Source organism: Panthera uncia, chromosome A2 (genome assembly GCF_023721935.1).
Source record: "Panthera uncia isolate 11264 chromosome A2, Puncia_PCG_1.0, whole genome shotgun sequence".
Lineage (NCBI taxonomy): Eukaryota > Metazoa > Chordata > Mammalia > Carnivora > Felidae > Panthera > Panthera uncia.
The window spans coordinates 78,674,484-78,696,209 of record NC_064816.1 but is presented as its reverse complement, the minus strand read 5'-3'; the positions used below and the strand labels follow the sequence as shown (position 1 = coordinate 78,696,209).

The 21,726-nt window shown below is 38.6% G+C and overlaps 1 protein-coding gene and 1 long non-coding RNA gene across 5 annotated transcripts in view; one reads left to right on the top strand and one right to left on the bottom strand.

The window, feature by feature from the left end:
• Positions 1 to 18,358, bottom strand: part of RSBN1L (round spermatid basic protein 1 like) — a 65,007-nt gene extending 46,649 nt beyond the window's left edge. Inside the window, exon 1 of one of the 2 annotated variants that reach the window (XM_049642847.1) lies at positions 17,758 to 18,358. In XM_049642847.1, the coding sequence (XP_049498804.1) occupies positions 17,758 to 18,319 (562 nt within the window). In that variant the 5' untranslated portion in view covers positions 18,320 to 18,358. The remainder of the gene's footprint in view (positions 1 to 17,757) is intronic. The other variant, XM_049642849.1, reaches the window with a different exon arrangement.
• Positions 18,359 to 18,437: 79 nt separating this feature from the next.
• LOC125930807 (uncharacterized) overlaps positions 18,438 to 21,726 on the top strand; it is a 98,364-nt gene continuing 95,075 nt past the window's right edge. For 2 of the 3 annotated variants that reach the window (XR_007460251.1, XR_007460250.1), the window contains exons 1-2: positions 18,438 to 18,977; positions 20,654 to 20,848. This is a non-coding gene — a long non-coding RNA (uncharacterized LOC125930807). The remainder of the gene's footprint in view (positions 18,978 to 20,653; positions 20,849 to 21,726) is intronic. The other variant, XR_007460252.1, reaches the window with a different exon arrangement.

Here is a 21,726-nt window from a genome sequence, read left to right as displayed (position 1 = left end):
CTGCTTTGGCTAACATATTGAGACCAAAAAAACAAGGAAGAGAATGTTGAAAATGATATAGTTTAAGACAGCTGTGTATTAAGAAACTCTAAATGTACTGTAATATGTTGGAAATAACTCAGGCTTTGTAATTAGACATATTTAATTTCCAGTTCTGCCACTCACTGACACAAATTACTTACTAATTACGTTGTGCCTCAGTATTAATTGTTAAAGATCACAGCACTTATCTTTTTAGACTTTTATGAGGATTAAAGGCAACATATGCATTATTTCCAACTATCCCCAGTTTATATTGCAGGCACTTGACAAAAGAAGCTATCATCATTAAATATAAATAGATTATTAGGAAAGCATTTAGTAATATGCATACACTGACAAAATAATAATAGTATAGTAATAGTATAGTAATAATCACAACAATACAATCCCTAAAAGGAGAACAAAAAAATTAATATAGATGTACCTACATGAAAGCCAAACCAGGCATAACATGAAACAGTGGTCTGGGCGCCTTCTTGTACCATAATTAAAAATTTCAGGTCAGGTTTTCTTCACTAATCTACCAGGAAGACCTGCTTCTAAAACAGAAGTAAATACTTCCTCTCCTCTCTATATATTATAAAAGAAAGATATAAAGTAGCGAGACATTATATTTGGTATCTAGATTTGGTATCTAGATTGTATTCATTGAATTTTATACTACAGCTGTCATATAAAATGTGACCCACATACAACCAGGGGCATTCTAGACCTCTAAGTCAACATTACACAATTACTTTAATTAAAACTATATTCTATAATGCAAACAGTAAACTATATAGTTCTTTTTGTATAATGATAACAGCATATGAGAATCATTGCTTTTATTATATACGCTTATGTTTTTTCATGCAACCAATTAAAGTTCTAAATTTTAAAAAGTTATGGGGCACCTGGGTGGCTCAGTCAGTTGAGCGTCGGACTCTTGACTTGGGCTCAGGTCATGATCTACAGTTGTGAAATAGAGCCCCATGTCAGACTCAATACTGGGCATGGAGCCTACTTAAGATTTTCTTTTCTTTTCTTTCTATTCTTTCTTTCTCTCCCCCCCACCCCCACCCCTCTGCCACTTGTGCATGCACACACACGTTCTCTCTCAAAAATAAGAGTCAAGAGCTAAAATAAAGATGTTTAGCAATATATAATGTCAGAGCTACAAAGAGAATCAAATATCTAGAAATTATTTCCTTCTTTGTTTTATGACATTGTATACGTGTTTTCCTATCCAATTCCTATCCAATTCTATGAATGTTACACTTCAAATAAAGCTCTCCACCTAAATTCCTTCATCTCTTTACTGAAATCCTACCACACTATCCTTCAAAGATTCGCTCAAAAATCCCATCCTCCCTTGCCTACCTGCATTTCCACAAGTACCACCTCTACTTTCCATTTGTCTTGTGGTATTCAACTTACTGCACTAATAATTACTTTTTCTAGTATCCTGCTAGATTAAGGTACTTGAAGGCAGAAGCTTTATATTGTTGTTTTTGTCATTTTATTAAAACCTACCACAGCACCTAAGCACTAAAAATATTTGTCAAGCTGAATAGTTATACCGTGCTAATAGAGATCTCAGATTTCAAAGACAAACACAATGCTTGAAGTACCACAAGGAGTACCATAACTTCCTGAGTATTACTAAGTATCATACTGTAATTCAACTATTCCTGATTATGAAGAATTGGTAGCCTTTTACATACCCAACTACTAAGTGTATGTAGAAAACCCAAAAGCTTTCTTATATACCAGTAACAATCTGGAAGAAACTCCCCAAAATAAAATAAAATGCCAGATGAAAACTCATAATCTGTATTAAAAATCAGTACACTTTATGGAGACATATAACAATACAAGGGTAGGTCAGGGTACCTGGGTGGTGGAGTTGATTAAGCATCTGACTTTGGCTCAGGTCATAATCTCACGGTTTGTGAGTTTGGGCCCCGCATTGGACTCTGTGCTGACAGTTCAGAGCCTGGAGCCTGCTTCAGATTCTGTGTCTCCCTCTCTCTCTGCCCCTCCCCCACTCACACCTCTATCTCTCTCACTCAGAGATAAATATTAAAAGAAAAAAAAAAGAAGAATATAAGGGTAGGTAAAGACATACATGTAACTTTTAAATTTTTTTTTTTTTTTAATATTTATTTTTGAGAGACAGAGTGTGAGCCCGGGAGGGACAGAGAGGAGTCACAGATCTGAAGCAGGCTCCAGGCTCCAAGCTGTCAGCACAGAGCTCAACACGGGGCTTGACCCATAAGCCCTAAGATCATGACCCGAGCCGAAGTCAGATGCTCAAAATGACTGAGCCACCCAGGTGCCCCCCCCCCCTTTTTTTTTATTTTAAACGTTTATTTTTGAGCGACAGAGCATGAGTAGGAAAGGGGCAGAGAGAGAGGGAGGCATAGAATCCAAAGCAGGCTCCAGGCTGAGGTATCAGCACAGAGCCCAACACAGGGCTCGAAGTCACGAACCACAAGATCATGACCTGAGCCGAAGGTGGATGCTTAACCAACTGAGCCACCTAGGTGCCCCAAAACATACATGTAACTTTTGAATATAAAGAAAATTCTGTAATTAAAATCTGCCCTTAATTTAATCAACAGATTTAATGAAACACCCTAAGTGATTAGTGGGTTGGGAGAGTGGACTTTACAAAATAATTCTCAAGTTAAGCAAGAAGGAAAAGTAAGAATAAGGGCACTTTCATCCAAACCTCAAATACAGAAGTTTTCAAAATGCACTATAGTCCTAAAGGTAAAACCTAAAACTATAAAGTATCTAAAAGGAAACATAGGAGAAAAACCCTTGTGATCCTGGGTTAGGCAAAGCCCTCTCAGTTAAGACACAAAAAGCACATTCCATACAAAAAATAAATAAATTATAAAGTGGACTTCATCAAAATTAAATTTTTCTGCTATGAAAAAAGTGTGAAGGACAACATTAAGAGACTGAAAATTCACAGAATGGGAGAATACATTCATGAAATACGTATCTGATAAAGAACTTGTACACAGAATAAAGAACACTCACAATTTGAAAATAAGAATAACAGATAATCTGAACAGATACTTCACCAAACAAGAGACAAGGATGGAAAATAAGTACATAAACGATGTTCAACATCAGTAGTCATTAGGGAACTGCAAATTAAAACTGCAATGAAATACTGCTTCACCCACTAGGATGACTAAGATTTAGTAAACTGACATCAAAAGTTGGTGGGTATGAAAAAAAGTACAGCAACTTTAGAAAAGTATGGCAGTTTTTTATGAAGTTAAACATAAACTTACCATACAACCCAGTGATCCCATTTCTAGATATTTGCTCAAGAGAATGAAAAATACATATACTACAAGATTCGTCTGTGAACAATTGTAGCAGAAACAAAACCCAAAAACCAGAAACAATCTAAATGTCCATCAATGGTGAAATGAAAAAACAAACCTGTGGTATCTCTATGCAATGAACTACTCAGAAATAAAAGAAATGAGGGGTGCCTGGGTGGCTTAGTCGGTTAAGTGTCCAAATTTGATTTTGGCTCAGATCGTGATCCCTGGGGTCATGAATGAGATGGAGCCCAATGTTCTCCATGTTGAGTGTGGAATCTGCTTAAGATTCTCTCCCTCTGTCCCTCCTCTGCTCACACTCACTCTTTCTCTAAAAAAAAAAATAAATAAATAATTTAAAAAAAGGAATGAATTGATTACTGCAACAACACTGATAAATCTCAAAAAAGGAATATCCTAAATGAAAGACACCAAACATGAAAAAGACAGTGTAGGATTCAACTTTTTTGACAATCTGGAAAAGGATTTCCATTTATAATGCCATTACAGATATGGTAAACACATGCAGATTAAAACCGTAAAATATCCTCTTTGTGTAATGTATTGATAAGCTTCATTTGTTTGACATTAGAGTATATAAAATGTCAATTCTGGTAACTCAAGCTGAGTCAAACACAATACAATTAGTATCATCTACAGAGTCTTTCTAGTTCCTGTGCCCTTAATACCTGCCTTTTGTACTCACTTGACAATTTTACCATCGTCTGTGAGTTGCTGGTCAACATCTCATCCCGTTATCACTTTTCTGCCGTTCTTAGTTGGAAATACGTGCCCAAACTTTCCTGAATAACAGGCAGACATCTCTTCTGAGCAGGCAGAAAGGGCTGACACATAGTATTACTCATTCATTTCCGAAATAGTTATTGAGGACCCAGAGGTACCCTGACCTAAAAAGAAGAGAACCACAGCCCCCAGTTTTCACAGGTTATGTCTAGTGAAGAAGACAATTAATTGATTAAAATGAAGTGAAGAAGATAGAAGAAGTGCAAGGTGACGTGGGAAGAGACAGCAAGGGGACCTAACCTAATCTAGAGAATAGCAAAGGCCTTCCTTTCATGTGGAGTCCTGATAGATGAGTGTAGTCATTAGCTAGGTGCAGTAGAAATGTGGAACTAGGGAGGGTAGAATAATGGGTACAGAAAGTCCTAGGCAGCAAGGAGCACTGAGGAGAAGCTGAAGAGCTAAACAAGAATATGATCATTCAGAGAGTTGGAGGACATTTTGGGATTTGAACATCATGTCATAAAGAGAAAAGTGACATGATCACATATGCATTCAGATCTCTAGTTATCACTTAAGGCTGTAGCATGAAGAACGAATTGAAAGATCACAGACCTGAAGTAAGGATTCCAATAAAGAGGCAGTTATATAATGATCTAGGGTAGAGATAATGGTAATTTGAACTAAGACTAGAAAGGACAGTGAAAGGACACAGATATGAAAGATAGTGATTAGAACTGACAAGACTTGGCTACAGGTTAGACAAAGGTAAAGTGTAGAATCCAGTTTTAAAGCTTGAGCTACTAGATATATGATGGCATTGAGATAAAGAACATACACAGCAAGACAAATTTGAGTAAGGAAGGCTATGGGTTTTGAACATATTAATTTTACAGCTCTACGGAATATCTAATAGGGATTATGTCAAGGAGGCAGTTGAATCTATGGATCTAAAACTCCAAACTAAACTAAGATTTGGGGAGTGCTAACAACAGACATTAGAAAACCAACAAGGAGATTAGCAAAGTCAGAGAGAAGAGTACTGTAAAAGAGCCCCAAACTAAACCAAATACTAAGATAAGGAAAGAGATAAGAAAAATGGTGGGGGAGGCCGGAAGACGGAGGACAAATGTGAGATAAATTGTTAAATTGTTAGGCCATGTCTAATCTTGACTTTTTTTTAGAGCCCTTTTAAAGGCTGTCAACAGCTGGTTACCTAAGAACTAAGACAGGATCTGAAATTATTTGTTCCTCACAAAAAAAACAGTGGTTGTTACCTGCTACTATCAGTGACTTTTAAAATGGTCCCCTCCACATACACAATACTGAAACATACACACACTCACTGAACAGAATCTCCTAAACATTTTAAAACTTTAGGGGAGCCTGGGTGGTTCAGTCGGTTGGGCATCCGACTTTGGCTCTGGTCATGATCTCACAGTTCATGGGTTTGAGCCCTGCGCCAGAGCTCTGTGCTGACAGCTCAGAGCCTGGAGCCTGCTGTGGATTCTTTGTCTCTCATTCTCTCTGTCCCTCCCCTGCTCATGCTTTGTCTGTCTCTCTCTCAAAAATAAACATTAAAAAAAATTCTTTTTAATTTTTAAACTTTACACATTGACTCACCACTAACTGGAGCTTCATGTGATAAGAACTCTAACATAAGGTACTTGATTGTATCTCAAACTTATATACATCGTTTCCAACCAGGTCTCCTGCAAGCTTACCCACATTTTTTCAATGATATGCTTATTTTCTCCATCTGAAACAATAAAATTAAATACATAAATCCTTTGTTGCTATGTATTTGTATTTATGAAGCCCTATCATACATTCCCTTTCAAAATCTTTTCTGGGGTGTCTGACTCAGTCAATTAAGTGTCTGACTCTTGATTTCAGCTCAGATCATGATCTCACAATTTGTGAGATGGAGCCCTGTGTCAGGCTCTGCGCTGACAACAAGGAGCCTGCTTGGGATTCTCTCTCCCTACTCTCTCTGCCCCTGCCCTGCTAGCACTCTCTCAAAATAAATAAATAAACTTACAACACACACACACACACACAAACACACACACACACACACACACACACACACACACACACACCCCTTTTCCTTTCCATGTCCAGGAGTTCCAATCATCTTACTACTAAAATCACTTCACTTTACTACTAAAGTAGTCTCCAATATCCCTGTCTCTAATTTTTCTCTCAGCCAATTCATCCTACATAGTGCTAACAAATCAATATTCCTAAAATACGAATTTGAATAAATTATCACTCTATTAAAAAAACCCAAAAAACTGTGCCTTGCTGTTGCCCACAGAATGAAGTCTGAACTCCTTATCCTGGCAAATAGAAGGCATATCATGGCAAACTTTCAACTGGCATGCTGTGTTATTTCCCAACTTTGTACAAAATCACCAATCCCAGCTGAATGGTTCTATTCACAGACTACTGAACATGCCATCCACACTTCTGCTTCTGTCTCTACGATCTTACTCATACCATTCCCCTTAATAAGCCTGTCTCCATCATCTCCATTTGCCTAAGTCCTATTCTTCTTTCAAAGTCTGGTTATTTGGTAAACTAGCTCACAATGTAAGGTGCAATTCTGGATGAAGGAGATTTAAAAACATTAACCCAGTTTGCACAATAGCGTAGAGCTGGGGCTCTGAAGTCAAACTACATAATGATCTAAAACTTAGATTGCCTGTTTATTTAATATCCTTGGCAGGTTACTTAAATTTTCTGAGCTTCCATACAATACTTAAAAAAGGCTAATATCTAACTAAACTTTAAAGAAGTTGTTAAAATTAGATAGAAACACATAAAAGTGCTGAGTACAGTTCTGTAAATGTTACCTATTGGTATTATTGTTATTGTTTCTGTCCTCAAGAAGCTTAAATTCTAGCTCAAGCTGCATCCAATTACTCATTGTATCAGCTTGTGGCCCAACTCAGCCTGACAGAATTTACTAATTCTGATATTTTCATCATCCTCAAAGCAGAAAATTGAAAAATGGTGGCTATTTGCTCCCTCTTAAGGTATAAAGTTCATCAGTGATTTAGCCAGAAAATGAATGTCTGGAGACATCCATTTTTCAGAATATTGTTCCACATGTCAAACCACTGAAGTGGTTCTGATTTAAGTAATATCTAAAGAAAGTGTATACCCTTTCTATAAAAAAGCTAACAAGTGTAGCTACTCAAATTTGCAATGCAAAGAGGACAGATAAAATTAATTTCTTAAGGGGCACCTGCATGGCTCAGTTGGTTGCGCATCTGACTCTTGAATTTTGCTCAGGTCATGATCTCACAGAGTCATGAGATCAACCCCACCTGTGCTGTGCATGGAGCCTGCTTAAGATTCTCTCTCTCTCCCTCTACCTCTCATGGTAGAGGTATTTTTTTTTCCTTCAATCACTGAGAACAAGGCAAAGATCATAAAATGATGACTATAACGATGCCTGTTCTGAAGGCATTGATATAATGTAGTTAAACAGGAATTCATATAGGTATATGGCTAATTTATAATAGTCGACAGAGGACATTATGTAATAGAGATTATAATTTTGAAATATATATAGTTTCTAACATGCTATACTATTATATATTTACTATATTAAAAAGACTGGTAGGGGGCACCTGGGTGGCTCAGTCGGTTAAGTGTCCGACTTCGGCTCAGGTCGTGATCTCCCGGTCTGTGAGTTCGAGCCCTGCATCGGGCTCTGTGCTGACAGCTCAGAGCCTGGAGCCTGTTTCAGATTCTGTGTCTCCCTCTCTCTGACCCTCCCCCGTTCATGCTCTCTCTCTGTCTCAAAAATAAATAAACGTTAAAAAAAAAAAAAAATTTGAAAAAAAAAAAAAAAAAAAGACTGGTAGGAATTTCTTATTTTTGGCCTGTGTTACCAATATTGTAACAGATCACCAATTGTAACTAGACTACTACACTCAATCTTTAACTATAAGCATTCTGCAAGTAGTTTTCCAAAATTCAAACTATGGTGAATTAAGAATTCAAGAAACGTGTTTACCATGAAATTCTAGTCAGACCAATGAACTTATTTACTTTGGTACTCCAAATCAAAATAGATTGCCAAGGGGCGCCTGGGTGGCGCAGTCGGTTAAGCGTCCGACTTCAGCCAGGTCACGATCTCACGGTCCGTGAGTTCGAGCCCCGCGTCAGGCTCTGGGCTGATGGCTCGGAGCCTGGAGCCTGTTTCCGATTCTGTGTCTCCCTCTCTCTCTGCCCCTCCCCCGTTCATGCTCTGTCTCTCTCTGTCTCAAAAATAAATAAAAAACGTTGAAAAAAAAAATTAAAAAAAAAAAATAGATTGCCAAATGTTAATCGACATATAAGAGTAGCGATTTATTATGAATTCCTCATTCCCAAATCGAATTCATTTTTTAGTTAGAAATAGTTTGGCATCATTCTTTAAGTCCCAACGGAATGGGTAACTCAGGCAGAAATCATTGATACTGAAGCCATGAGGTAAAAAATAACTGAGAAACTGGATATTCACAAAGCATCAACACACAGATTACAAACTAAATGCAAACAAAAAATGAACTATAATAATGGGGACAATGGGCACCTCAACCAATTTACTAATGGCACAACCTAGATATTATATGCATCCTGATGGGATATAATATGAAATATGCCTATGAAATATTCTCACCAAAACTAGTTAATCTGAATTTAATCAGCCTTGATCTTGATACCTAACTTCCAGGTTATAACAAATAAAAAGAATCAAGTTAAATACCACCACAACATGGGTGTAGATATTAAAAATAAAATCTTTAAAAATAAATAAATAAAATACCAGAATGAAATAAATGTTTAAAAATCATGAATATAAAAAAAAAAAATCTACAAGGTAACAGGTATGTTGAACTAGTATCTTCAAAAAGCCAATCTCAGGCGCCTGGGTGGCTAAATCGGTTAAGCCTCTGACTCGGTTTTGACTCAGCTCATGATCTCATGGTTCCTGAGATCAATCCCCAAGAAGGACTCTGTGCTGAGACCACAGGGCCTGCTTGAGATTCTCTCTCTCCCTCTCTCTCTCTCTGTCCTTCCCCGCTGGCCTGTGAGCATGTGCACTTTCTCTCTCTCTCAAAATAAATAAATTTTACAAAAAGTCAACGTCACATGAAGAAAAAAATGTGAGTGGGATGGTTCTAGATTAAGATAAACAGATGTAGTGTGTTTGTGGTACAATGGGGAAATTGGGGGTTATTGGAAGACTTTGAATACACGCTGTATGACTATTTTCTTGAATGTTTTAATGTTATTTTAGTTATGTGGTTACTTTTAGAAGATGAAGGCTGAACTATTTAAGAATGAAGTATCATGGGGCACCTGGGTGTCTCAGTTGGTTGGGTGTCCGACTTCAGCTCAGGTCATGATCTCACAGCTCGTGAGTTTGAGCCCTGCATCAGGCTCTGTGCTGACAGCTCAGAGCCTGGAGCCTGTTTCGGATTCTGTGTCCCCCTCTCTCTCTCTACCCTCCTCCACTCATGCTCTGTCTCTCTCTGTCTCAAAAATAAACAAACATTAAAAAAAATTTTTAAAAATGAACTATCATGTCTTTTAAATAAGTCCGTTCTTACATATGATAAAATATTAACAACTGTCGAATCTAGGAGGAAAATCAACATAAGATCATTGTTATTCTCTCAGCTTTTCTGTATGCTTAAATTTTTTTATAATAAAAATTCAGGAAAAAAGAAAAAGTTGGAAAAAGTTTTAAAGTTCATCTTCACTTTCTTCTTCCTGTTTATCACAGTCTAAAGGGAAAAAAATTAAGTTAACTGTAGCACTGTGTAGTTAGGCTCAGACTCTTGCAGAGATGGGGTTGATCCAAATTCTTTACACATTAGCCATGCAACTCTGAGTGAGCTAAGAAAAACTCAGAGTTTTAATCTAAAAATATTGAGATAATACCATGGCACATGACAAGCACTCGACAAATGCCTTTCCTTTCTCCCACCAAACCCTCAAATTTTATTTCCTAAGCTGTTGTGGCTGACTGCACACTGACTTCACAAGTATCTGCTCCAAAATAAATGTTATTGGGAGTTTTTTGTCTGCTTGCTTGCTTATTTTATTTATTTATTTATTTATTTATTTATTTATTTATTTGGGGGAAGAAGAGAGCACACACAAGCAAGGGAGAGTGGCAGAGGGAGAGAGACTATTAAGCAGATTCCACACTCAGCAGAGAGCCTGAGGAGGGGCTCAATCTCACCACCTGGGCTGAAATTAAGAGACGCTCAACTGACTGAGCCACCCAGGTGCCCCTTGTCTGCTTAGGTTTACTTTGATGATACTAAATAGTTAACCCAACCCTGGGGCACAGCTGGTGGGAATATAAAATGGTACAACTGCTATGGAAAACAGTATGGCAGTTCCTTTAAAAAACTGGAAGATTACCATATGATCCAGCAGTTCTACTTCAGGGCACATACCCAAAAGAACTGAAAGTAGAGACTCAAACAGATATTTGTACCCATGTTTATCACAGCATTATTCACAAAAGCCAAAAGGTAGAAGAAACCAGGTGTCCATCAAGGGATGAATGTTTAAACAAAATGTGGTATATACCTATAATGGAATATTCGGCCTTAAAAAGGAAATTCTGACACCATGAATGAATCTTGAAGACACTATGTTAAGTGAAATAAACCTGCCACAAATGGACAAATACTTTATGATTCCACTCATACGAGGAAATGCTTAGTCAAATTCAGAGGCAGAAAGTAGAATGGTGGTTGCCAGGGGCTGTTGGGGCTAGTGGGGAGGAGAAAAAGGGTAGTTATTCTTTAATGGGTATGCAGTTTCATTTTGGGAAGATAAAAAAAGTTCTGAAGATGAATGGTGGTGATGGTTGCACAACAATGTGAATGTACTTAATGCCACTGAGTTGTACACCTAAAAATGACTAACATGGTACGTTTTAGGTATATTTTACCATAACTTTTTAAGAAGTATTTTTTAAAAGGAGTTAAGCAATATGTATATATATGTATATATATCTATATGCGCACATCTACTCCAAAAGGAGATATACCAAATCATTAATGAGTTTGGGACTACGGCAGATTTTCACTCTTTAAAAGCATACATATAGGCATTGGTGAAACTTTACAGGCATTATTAGTTCCATAATGCAAAAAGTTTCTATCCTACTTATTTTGGGGTGAAATGACAGATGCTGGGAATATGCTTTAAAATACCAGTTCAAAAAATAAAAATAAGTGGAGGAAAGGAAACGAAACTTGAAGTGTTAAATGTTAACTGTCAAAGCAGTGTGAAAGGTAGACTCAGAATTCATTATATTGTTATGGTTTCTTTTGTATTAATTAAAAATTTTTCATGAGGAAAAAATTAAATTTTTTCAATCTACAGTTCAAGAGTAAATAATATGTACAACACATTAATGTACCTTGAAAAATAAAAATGTCTGAAGTTATAAAAATATTAGTTAAGAATGCACTTTTACCACTGATTCTCCTAATCTCATACACAAAGATTTTATGTAAGCTACAATATTTCATAATTCTTTTTACTCTAGCACAAAATAAGCATCCTTATTTTTTCAATACTCTATTTTAAGTAGTTTATGCGTAACTTGGAAGTTTAATTCATTTAAGGATGGTGAAAAATAGCAATTACCAAAATAACTACACCTCGAAAATAAAAATTTCTTTCAAAAAGTTAGTATAGGCCATACTAAATACCAGAAATTCCCAGAAACCAGGATACCAGTAGAAAAACTATACAGGTTATACCTATCTGTAAGTTCAGTGACATGAAATGTCTCTGTTGTGTTAGATAGGAAAGAAGAGTTAGGAGCTAACATCTGTTATAAATGGGTGCTATGTGCTAGATTCATGTAACTCTAACAACCACACCGTGAAAAAGGTATCTCTAGAAAACAGATAAGTTGGGCTCAAAGAGATTAAGTGATTTCATCAATGTTCCAAAAATAGGAACACATCAAAATAAGGCTAAAATTTAAGATCTAGTTTTAAAAAACATACCCAAACAATAGAGAGAAACAGAAACAGAAATTCCATCTTTCATGTAACGAGGAGATACTGTAACTGTAACCTGAAATACAATGTATAAAGGCAGAAAACCGGCTGATGGTAGAATGGTAAACAATTTAGCATAATGGAAGAAGGTTAATGTTAAGTCCTACAGAGATAATACCAAACAATCCTATTTACTATGCAGTACCCTTAGAAAGGCTTAGAAATTGGAGTTGCTAGGGGTGCCTGGGTGGTTTCAGTCAGTTGAGCATCCGGCTCAGATCATGATCCCAGGGTCATGGGATTGAGCCCTGAGTCAGGATTCTCCCCTGAAGCCTGCCTGAGATTCTTTCTCCCTCTGCCCCTCTCCCCCACTTGCACTCTCTCTAAAATAATGAGAAAAGAAGGAAGGAAGGAAGGAAGGAAGGAAGGAAGGAAGGAAGGAAGGAAAGAAAGAAAGAAAGAAAGAAAGAAAAACTGGAGTTGCTAGGAGAAGCAGGAGAGCAGACTCAACCCCCACCCCTCCCATACACACACACACTCTCACCCTCCTCCCTCTCTGTCTCTCCTAAGGGAATGAGAGGTATGATCTCCAGCAAAACTGAATCAGAATGGCTCCAGGTTCAGGTGCATCCCACACAGAAAAAGGAAGAAGTGACATATTCATATGAAAACAGGGAGACTAAATGAAAATCCAGAAACTGAATGGTGAAACTTACAGTTTTCTTCCTTGATCCAGCATTAGAGTCTTACCATCTAAACTTATTACCTCTGCCAATCCCCTCATCTCCATTATTCCAGTTATACAGATGGACAGAAAAATGAAGGACCTTTATCTGAAGAAATTGAAAACCTTGTCACCTACTACCCAGGGAAAAGAAGATAAAATATGGGAGGGGTGTCCAGCTGGCTCAGTCAGTAGAGCATGTGACTCTTGATCTCAGCAAGGTTAAGTTTGAGCGCCACTTTGGGTGTAGAGATTACTTAAAAATAAAATCTTGAAAAACAAGATAAAACATGGGAGTTCATTAGTCACTAAGCCATGCTCATGCATGCCCAGTGAGCTTTCAAATCAGCTTTGAATGTTCCTTGAGTATGAAGGAATGGCTAAGGATCACGGAGAGCTGCAGAAAGCCTCCAACAAAAAGAAAAAGACCAAAACCAACAACAAAAAAAAATTTTTAGAGGAACCAAAAATAATACAAGAAACAAAGAAATTATAATTAATATTCTTGAAGAGGTAACAGAAGTGCTACACCCATGAAAAAAGAACAAGATGCTACAATACAGGATCAAAGAACAAGAGTTCATAAAACATTGTTTTAAAAGAGAGCTAAAATTTAAAAATTCAATGAAAAGGTTGAAATCTCCCAGATCACAGCAACTTTTTGAGATCAAATTTCTCAACATCAACACTGGAAGCTAGGCAATACGGGAACACCTCCAAACTTTTGAGGGAAAATGATTTCCAATATACAAACCTCTCAATGGCCAGTCAACTGTGAGGGTAAAAATAAAATCCCCCCCCCCAAAAAAAAATTATTTCCAACATACACTTCCACAGTAATAGTAGAGGAAACCAAAATGAAGGAATAAACCAAAAGGAACACATAGGATCCAGAAAAAAGGGACTCAACAAAAGTGAAAGAAATTCTCAGAGTATCAGCTAAGGGAAGTCCCAAGATGACAGCTTTGCAGCAGGCCTAAAGAGAAAACCAGACTAAAGCAGGAAGAAAGACAGCTACAGAAGAGATGACTACAAGAACAAATAGAACTGGTAAGTTTATCTGACAGATCTGACCATGTGGAAAATTGTACTGAGAAGCATTTTATGGAGCTGCTGGAGGGTATAGAAAGATTTTGCTAGACAAAACTAAACAAATGAAAAAACAAGGCATGAAAAAATGTTATACAAGAAAATGAAATTACAGTAAACTATGCCAGCAGTGACAAATATTTGGCCATAATGATGAAAACTCTAAAATTGAATTTAAGGTAAAACTGTGGAATTAACAATATTAGAAAGATAGGGGAAAGTATAGTTTGAAAAGTCTTCCAACATCACTGACATTTACATACCTTAAATTATTCATTTCTAACAGACTCCTGACTATAAAGAACAAACTGACGGTTATCAAAGGGGAGGGGAGAGGGGTTAAAAGCTTAAGGAGGGCACTTGTGATGAACACTGAGTGATGTATGAAATTGTTGAATCACTACATTGTATACCTTAAATAAATAGAACACTGTATGTTAACTGGAATTAAGATAAAAAGAAAAATAACTATTATTCAATTCTTTAAGAGTCTCTATTTTCATTAGAGTTAAATTCTGTATACTTTCAAGGCAAACATTCTGTGAAATGCTCTGGTTTTATCTTGAGATACTTTACAGAATCATTCTAAGGAAAAAAAAAGTTAATAAATGCAAAGCAAAAACACTAACAAAAATTAGAAGATCTATACAAGTTTTACTGCTTACTTGAATCATTAAAGCACTTTGTTATCTAATAATACGTTTGTTTTGCTCTTTGCTAGAATATAATTCTAAATGTCAGACACTTCCAGCACATGTCCATTTTTCACCTTCCACATTTACCAATTCAAAAATTTTACCAATTCAAAAATTTATTCACTCCTACAGGAAGATGGAATGTGAATTCTTCAGCAGATTACCTCTATAACCAAATCTGGTTATTTTCTAGTTTTAAAAATTTTAAATGTTTTGCACATCTCCTTTTTATAAGAAATAAATTTAACTTTCACATGATGACTCAGGCTATCATGGAAATCAGCTACCGCACTATGACCAGATGGCCTCACAGGTTTTAGGTGCCTAAATCAACCTTTATGCTAAATGGGCTTGAACTGCCACATTTTTGTTATTCTGTTGTTTATCACTCTTAACTTTCAAATCCACTGTCAATGATCCTTACTGTGTCTGGACTAATCCACTTTTTAATTTGCTATGGGGTTAAAAAATCATCATGTTTCTGACTCAAATAACATTGACTAAGTGGCCTGCCAAGGCTTTTCATACACAGTTTCATTTAATCCATGTAATTCCTGTTAGAATGGTAGCCAATAAAAAAAATTAGTTCTCACTAAAGACTTAAAAAAAAAAACAAAAAAACACCCCAAAACCAAACCTACTACAGTACAGGAACTTAACTGGTAAATGGGGTAGTGGGCTAGATTTTTTGGATTTTTGTTGTTGTTTGCTTTTTCAGGGAAGATTCATTCTATTTTCTTTGCTTAGATGTCTTTATAGCTCATTTCCTGTTCTGATTCAGATTGTTCAATCATGAAGCTATGGGATAATTGGGGTCACTGAACTATCCTATGTGCTATCCATGAACTATCCAACTTAGAGCAACACTAGAAAGAGTTATATATATATATATATATATATATATATCTACATACATATATATTTATAAATTTAAATCAAAACCCAACCTGGGGCTTGAACTCAAGGTCCTGAGATCATGCATCACATGCTCCACCGACTGAGGCAACCAGGCGTCCCCCCCACCCCCCGCGCCATCCACTCACTAAGATTCTTATATTAAAGCCCACAGAAATGAGAATTGGATTACAAATTAGGATTTTCATATTTGCAATTATATTTATATTGAATTGATGTATGTAATCTTGCTATTTTAATAACAGTTGCTTAAGAGTTTTCTTAATTAAAATAAATTTGATTTAGTTAAATCTGAACTTTAGAAGGATAAGAGTACTTCTTAAATTAAAAGGGAAAGATTTCCACCATTAAATTTATCAAGACACTGAAAAAAATTCTTCTCTTTGATTTTTAGTTTTTTCTCAGTAAAATGGCAGCATTTCTCGCTCTCAAAAAAAAAAATGAAAATCGTACAATAGTGTTTACATCTAGTCATATGTAAAAACCCTACATAAATCATGGAAAAACATGTTCCCCACATTTTAATGTAGCAGCAATCATTCCTCATATTAAAGCATAATATAAGCTGTGACCTTCAAAAGGAGGAGCCTAAACGTAAAAGACTACAGAAATTTCTCTTTAACAGCCATTTCATTTTAAGGGCCATTTTTATGCTCCATATTTTAAGTTAGACTTGTGAAAGAATGTTTACTTCTTTATTTTCAGCCATTCCAATACACTGACAAATGTTATACCCCACATTCACTTCCTCATTCAAAGAATTCAGAAGAACAAATACACTGTTTACATACCACAAATAAAACTAATACCAAACTGCAAATGCACAGACTTTCAGGCACTTATAACTTTTCAAGGTAACCACTAAAACAAAATGGCTTTAAAATACTAATCATATTAAAATTCCAGAGCTAATAGTATAAATTCCATCCTCAAAACCACTTTCCTAGAAGCAACACAGTCCAAAACTGAGAGAACTTTACTCAGTGCCAGAGTTCCTGATGGCTATGCTTAGATGTCAAGGCTTTGCTATAAGCAAAACAGCAGGGAAGAAGTAACCCTGTTACTACATACTCCTGTGCAGCATTTTTAAAAACTGTGAAAACTGCCACTCAACCAGAATTATTCATGATTTAAGCTACAATTAGATCAGCAATGCTAAAACTGCTTGACATGTCGTTTTTCCTAAGAAACAATGATACTTTCACAGTACATTTTCAATGTATATTTATAATAAACATCATTATATGCTTTAGTCTTTGATCACATAAAAATCTACTTTTTAACCAGTCTCCATGTTGTGCCACCGTCAGATCACTATATATCAATAACGAAATAAGTAGGACCATCTATTTTAAATAAACACTTTCGGAAAATTATATGGCTAGTCTACATTTTAAAAGAAAACTGCCTAGCCCTGTCTGAAACGGACGCTCGTGAATTTGCCATTTTCTGATATTAAAACATTTTGCAGTCACTTGATCTGACCAAAAAACGTCAACGCTCCTGATTTTATCATTTGCTGCAGGAAAAAAGAATATGGCTGAAAATTCTCTCCGAAGGGTGGTGGTATTCCAAAGAGGACCCCAGAAAACACTTGAGAATACGGAGCGGTGCGGAAGGTACCTTATGAAACAGCACACTTCGGGCCCTGCACACTACCTCATTTCCCTAATAGGGATGAAAAGCTCGGGCCTCTGGTAGCTTCCAGCTGACGCCAATGCTCTCCACACCCCTTTTTTGACAGGATTTTCTGGCGCTGGAGCCTGTGTTCACAAATACGAATTCCGCGATCACGTCTAAACGGTCTAAATAATCAAGAATCTTTACCAGACCAAACCCTTCGCGATCCCATCACCTCCCATCTCCCTCCGTAGTCCAGCACACCTAAGCGGGTACTCTAGACCGAATTCTACAAATCTTTCAGCGCATTAACTGGGAGATAGAAACAATATTTAAAAATGAGAGTTTCGGGCATTCCCCTCGCTGCAACTGAAATTACAGGCTCCATTTCCTGTCCCCAAACGGACTGCAAAATCGTCCGCTGAGAACGGGACGCCTCCCGCCCCCTCCAGGCTGGCGCCCGCGACCGCCACACTCCCCCTGCCCGGGCCCCGCGGGCGCGAGGAGGTGGCGGGGACGCGGGGACCCGAGCGCCCTCCCCTCCCCCTCCCAGCGCCGGCACCCACCTCGCGGCAGCGGCTTCACCTCCCCGTTCTCCTCCCGGGCGGCCCCGCTGGCCTCGCCTGCCCCGCCGAGGCCGTGCCTCCTCCTTTCCTTCTCTCGTTTCTCCTTGGGTCGGCGCGGCTTGGCGTTGGCCGAGGAGGTGGCGGCCGGGAGCAAGAGATGGTGAGGCTGAGCGTGCAGCAGCGTAGGAGGGACCAGCAGTTTGCGCGGCACCGGCTGAGATGAGGAAGCAGAGGCTGACGAAGGGACCGCGCCAGCGGAAAAAGAGAAACTGCTCCGAGCAGAGGACGGGGAGGGGGCAGCAGACAGACCGGGAAAGCTCCAAGACGCAGGGCTGCCATAGCTCTGAGGCGAAGGTGCCGCCAGCGGCTGCAGCTGCCTGCTGTTCCCGCCGCTGCTCCCTTCTCCGTTCAGTCTCCTCGGCGCCTTCTTCTCCTCAGTCCGGAACTTCTTGGCCGACAGAGGACCTGGTGGGTCCCGGAATGGGGGCTGCAATTTGCCAAACGGTTCTTTCTCCGAGACGGCAGCGGCAGCGCCGTGCACGGGGCTCGGCGGTTCCGCCATTTTGCGCTCCTGTTGTATTTACTCTCCTCGGCTCCCGGGCGCGGGGCAGGGGCGGGCCCTCAGCGAGGGGCGGGCGAGGGGCGGGGGAGGGGCGGAGCGGACGGGCCACCGGCGAAGCCCTCCATTGGACGAACCATGCTGAGGGATCCCTCTGGGAGCCAACCAAAGGCGCGAATCTGGAGCCGAAGAGGCAGGATCGCCAAGCGGACCCGTTTTGGAGGTCACAGCTCCTCTGGGCGCGGCTTAGTGGCGGAGCTTGCCGTGAGGGGAGGGCCTTCCACTTGTCGCCAGCGTGAACTCTGGTGCCCCGTGAGTGTTCGGAATGGACCCCCAAATCTGCCCCCGCCAGGTCGCACTCGACTCTGTTTCGACGACTTTTTTGGTATCACTTTCTCTTCCTTTTTGCCTTGGGGTCCCTTTGGTCCCTCCCTTTCTCTTCGCTCTCAGAAATCCTAGTTTCTCAGATGCTTAGCTCAGAGGAGAAAATCGTGTGCGGAATTAAGTCCTTCCTTCTGTTAGGCAGTTGAATGGGAGGGACCAAAAATCACTTGGTGTCCTGACAAGATTTGTTACAGTTGCTAAGATCGTCAGCTCTAATGCTTTGAGGGAGATAACTTCCTGCAAACCCAGAACTTTCGGATTTCTTCCGAGCTCGAAGGTAAGACCCCCTGGAGAATTTTTCTTTTAAACTTTTATGATACACCCGTAAAGATCTTAATTTTATTGCAGTTGTTATAAATGAACCTTGCTAAGAAAAATCCGTTAGCGATATTTATTGATGTTTGAAAGGCAAAAAAAAAATTTTTAACTGTGAAATAGTGGTTAGCATCCTGAGTGTTCCATGTTTTATAAGCGTGTGTTTTGATTTCTAGCTTAGAAGATAAGGAATTGGGGGAGATGAGGTACAGTAGTACAGTTGCAACCGAGGCGAGGAGTAAGATTTTAATTTAACTTTGAGGTTTCACAGGAGATTAACAAGTCAAAGGAACAGACGCAAAAATAAAAGTCAAATCAGGAAATGAGCAGTCGGAGAATATTCTTAAGTCTTAAAAGGAGCCCCAAGTTACCTGTAACTTTTTGGAAAACAGTGAAAAGTAACTTTCCAGGATTATCATTTCTTGTGACCATATGAAATTGGAATTTTTTGTTTTCCCTTTTTTGTTTGTTTAGAATACTTTGGAGTCAAAATTTAATAGTGGTCCTTTTTTTAGGTGCCTCAGATTTTTAAAATAATCAAAGTATTTACTTCCTTTAATACATATCAGTGAAAGAAAGTGAAAACTTAGTGGTTGCAATTGATTGTCAGCATATGTATTCACGAAAAGGAACATTGGTGGAAAAGCAGACTAAGAGGATGGGGCTGGAAATCATCAGCTACTAACTAGCTTTGAGACCTCCGTCACAATTCTTCATCTGTCAGAGCCTCTGTTTTAGCGGAATAAATTCAGTTATATGATCACTAAGGTCTCTTCCATGCTCTAAACTTCTGCTATATGCAAGAAGCTTTACAAAGTCACACTGAAACCATTACAATTAGAGTAGCTTCTTTTTTTTATTTAAAAAAAAATTTTTTTTAGTGTTTATTTATTATTGAGAGACAGAGCATGAGCATGGGAGGGGCAGAGACAGGAGAAGACACAGAATCCGAAGCAGGCTCCAGGCTCTGAGCTGTCAGCACAGGAACCTGACACGGGGCTTGAACTCACAAACTGTGAGATCATGACCTGAAGTCAGATGCTTAACTGACTGAGCCACCCAGGCGCCCTAGAGTAGCTTCTTAATTGTTGACCTTCCAAGCGCATAAATGTGTCTCTTGTGTATGGTAATATGGTAATTGGAAACTTGTGCCATTTATTTTCTCATCTCCCACATAGAAGTCTAGGATGTCTAACTTTGTAAGGGCCCAGCTACAATGTACTCTCACCTTCAGGAATTTTTTTCTGCTTGCACTATATATAGTCTTTTATACTATTATGCACTCTTATCAGTCCTAACCTTAAATTTGCAGAGCCTGGGCAAATGTGGCTCAGAGGCTCACGTACCATGTGTCTAAACATTTAAGTTATAAATCAAGATAACAAACTATTATAAAAAAAATATTCTGGGGCACCTGGCTGACTCAGTGCAGCATGCAACTCTTGATCTCAGGGTTTTAAGTTCGAGCCCCACATTGGGTGTAGAGATTATCTAAAAAATAAAATCTTAAAAAAAAATGTATTCTATTCTAATACATGATGTATCTACTGAAATGATGATCTGGAAGGCCAGGTTTAAATTTAGAACTCTCAGATTTCTAGCATTCTCAGATGCATCCCATTCTCTTCCCATTCCCAGCTTCTTCACTTACCACACCAGAGGAAACCTTGCACGTGTGCATTCAACATGTCCAAGCTTATGTCCACATCCTTCACTTCCTGCAAATAGTGATGTCTAATCAGCACAGCTCTGTCTGCCCCCTGATCTGGGCACACATGGTCCCCTGATCTCATGGACTCCTTACACTTTGCAATTGGAGGAAGATCCTTCCAGGTAATTCAGTTTGCACTATGACTGTTATCAGGGTTCAATTAACTGTTTTCTTTCCTGTGTAATCAACCATTCTCTTTCAACTAGATCATTCCTTATAATATTAGGAGAGAATTCCCATCACTGTCACCAATTCCTGTTGGCTTAATCTCTGCTGCCTTGCTGAAACCATCCACTTTTCTCCATGCCCATTGTTGGCACCCTATTCAAAGTACTGCCCCCTCGCACCAGGATAACTACACTGACCTTTGTTGTGATTTCCCTATATTCTTGTTTTCTCAAATCTGTTCTCCATTCTACCCAGAATGCTCTTTTCAAAACCTAAATTTGGTAATGTCTCTTTCCTTGCTTCACACCTGCCAGTGGCTTCCATTGCTTTTAGGATAAAGAGCAAATCCTTAATGTGACCTACACACATCATGATCTAGTACTTTCTTCTGTATCAAGGTAAAAGCTCTTTAGTTTCTAGAATGCACCATGCTATCTTTCAACCTAAGAATATCACATATGTTTCCACTGTGTGGAAAGCTTTTCTCCTTACCTGATGCTTCTGTGATGGTTTGGATAATGAGCATAATGGAGGCAGATATCATGAATACCTCCATTATTTCTAACCTGCATGACTTGATGGACAGTGGTACCATTCACTGAGCTAGGAAACATTGGAAAAGGGACAAGTTTGGACTACTTCCTGACCTTGGACCTGATGAACATGAGATGCTGGTGAGAAATCACTTCCTTTGGATCTCAACTTAAGCCAATTCTCACTTGTTTAGAAAGCCTACCTTTTCTTCCCCATCAAGACTAGATTCCTTGTTTGTTCCTGTTCTTTTTATCCCCATTTCTTCTGCTTTTCATTGTTGTTATCAACTCACTGATAA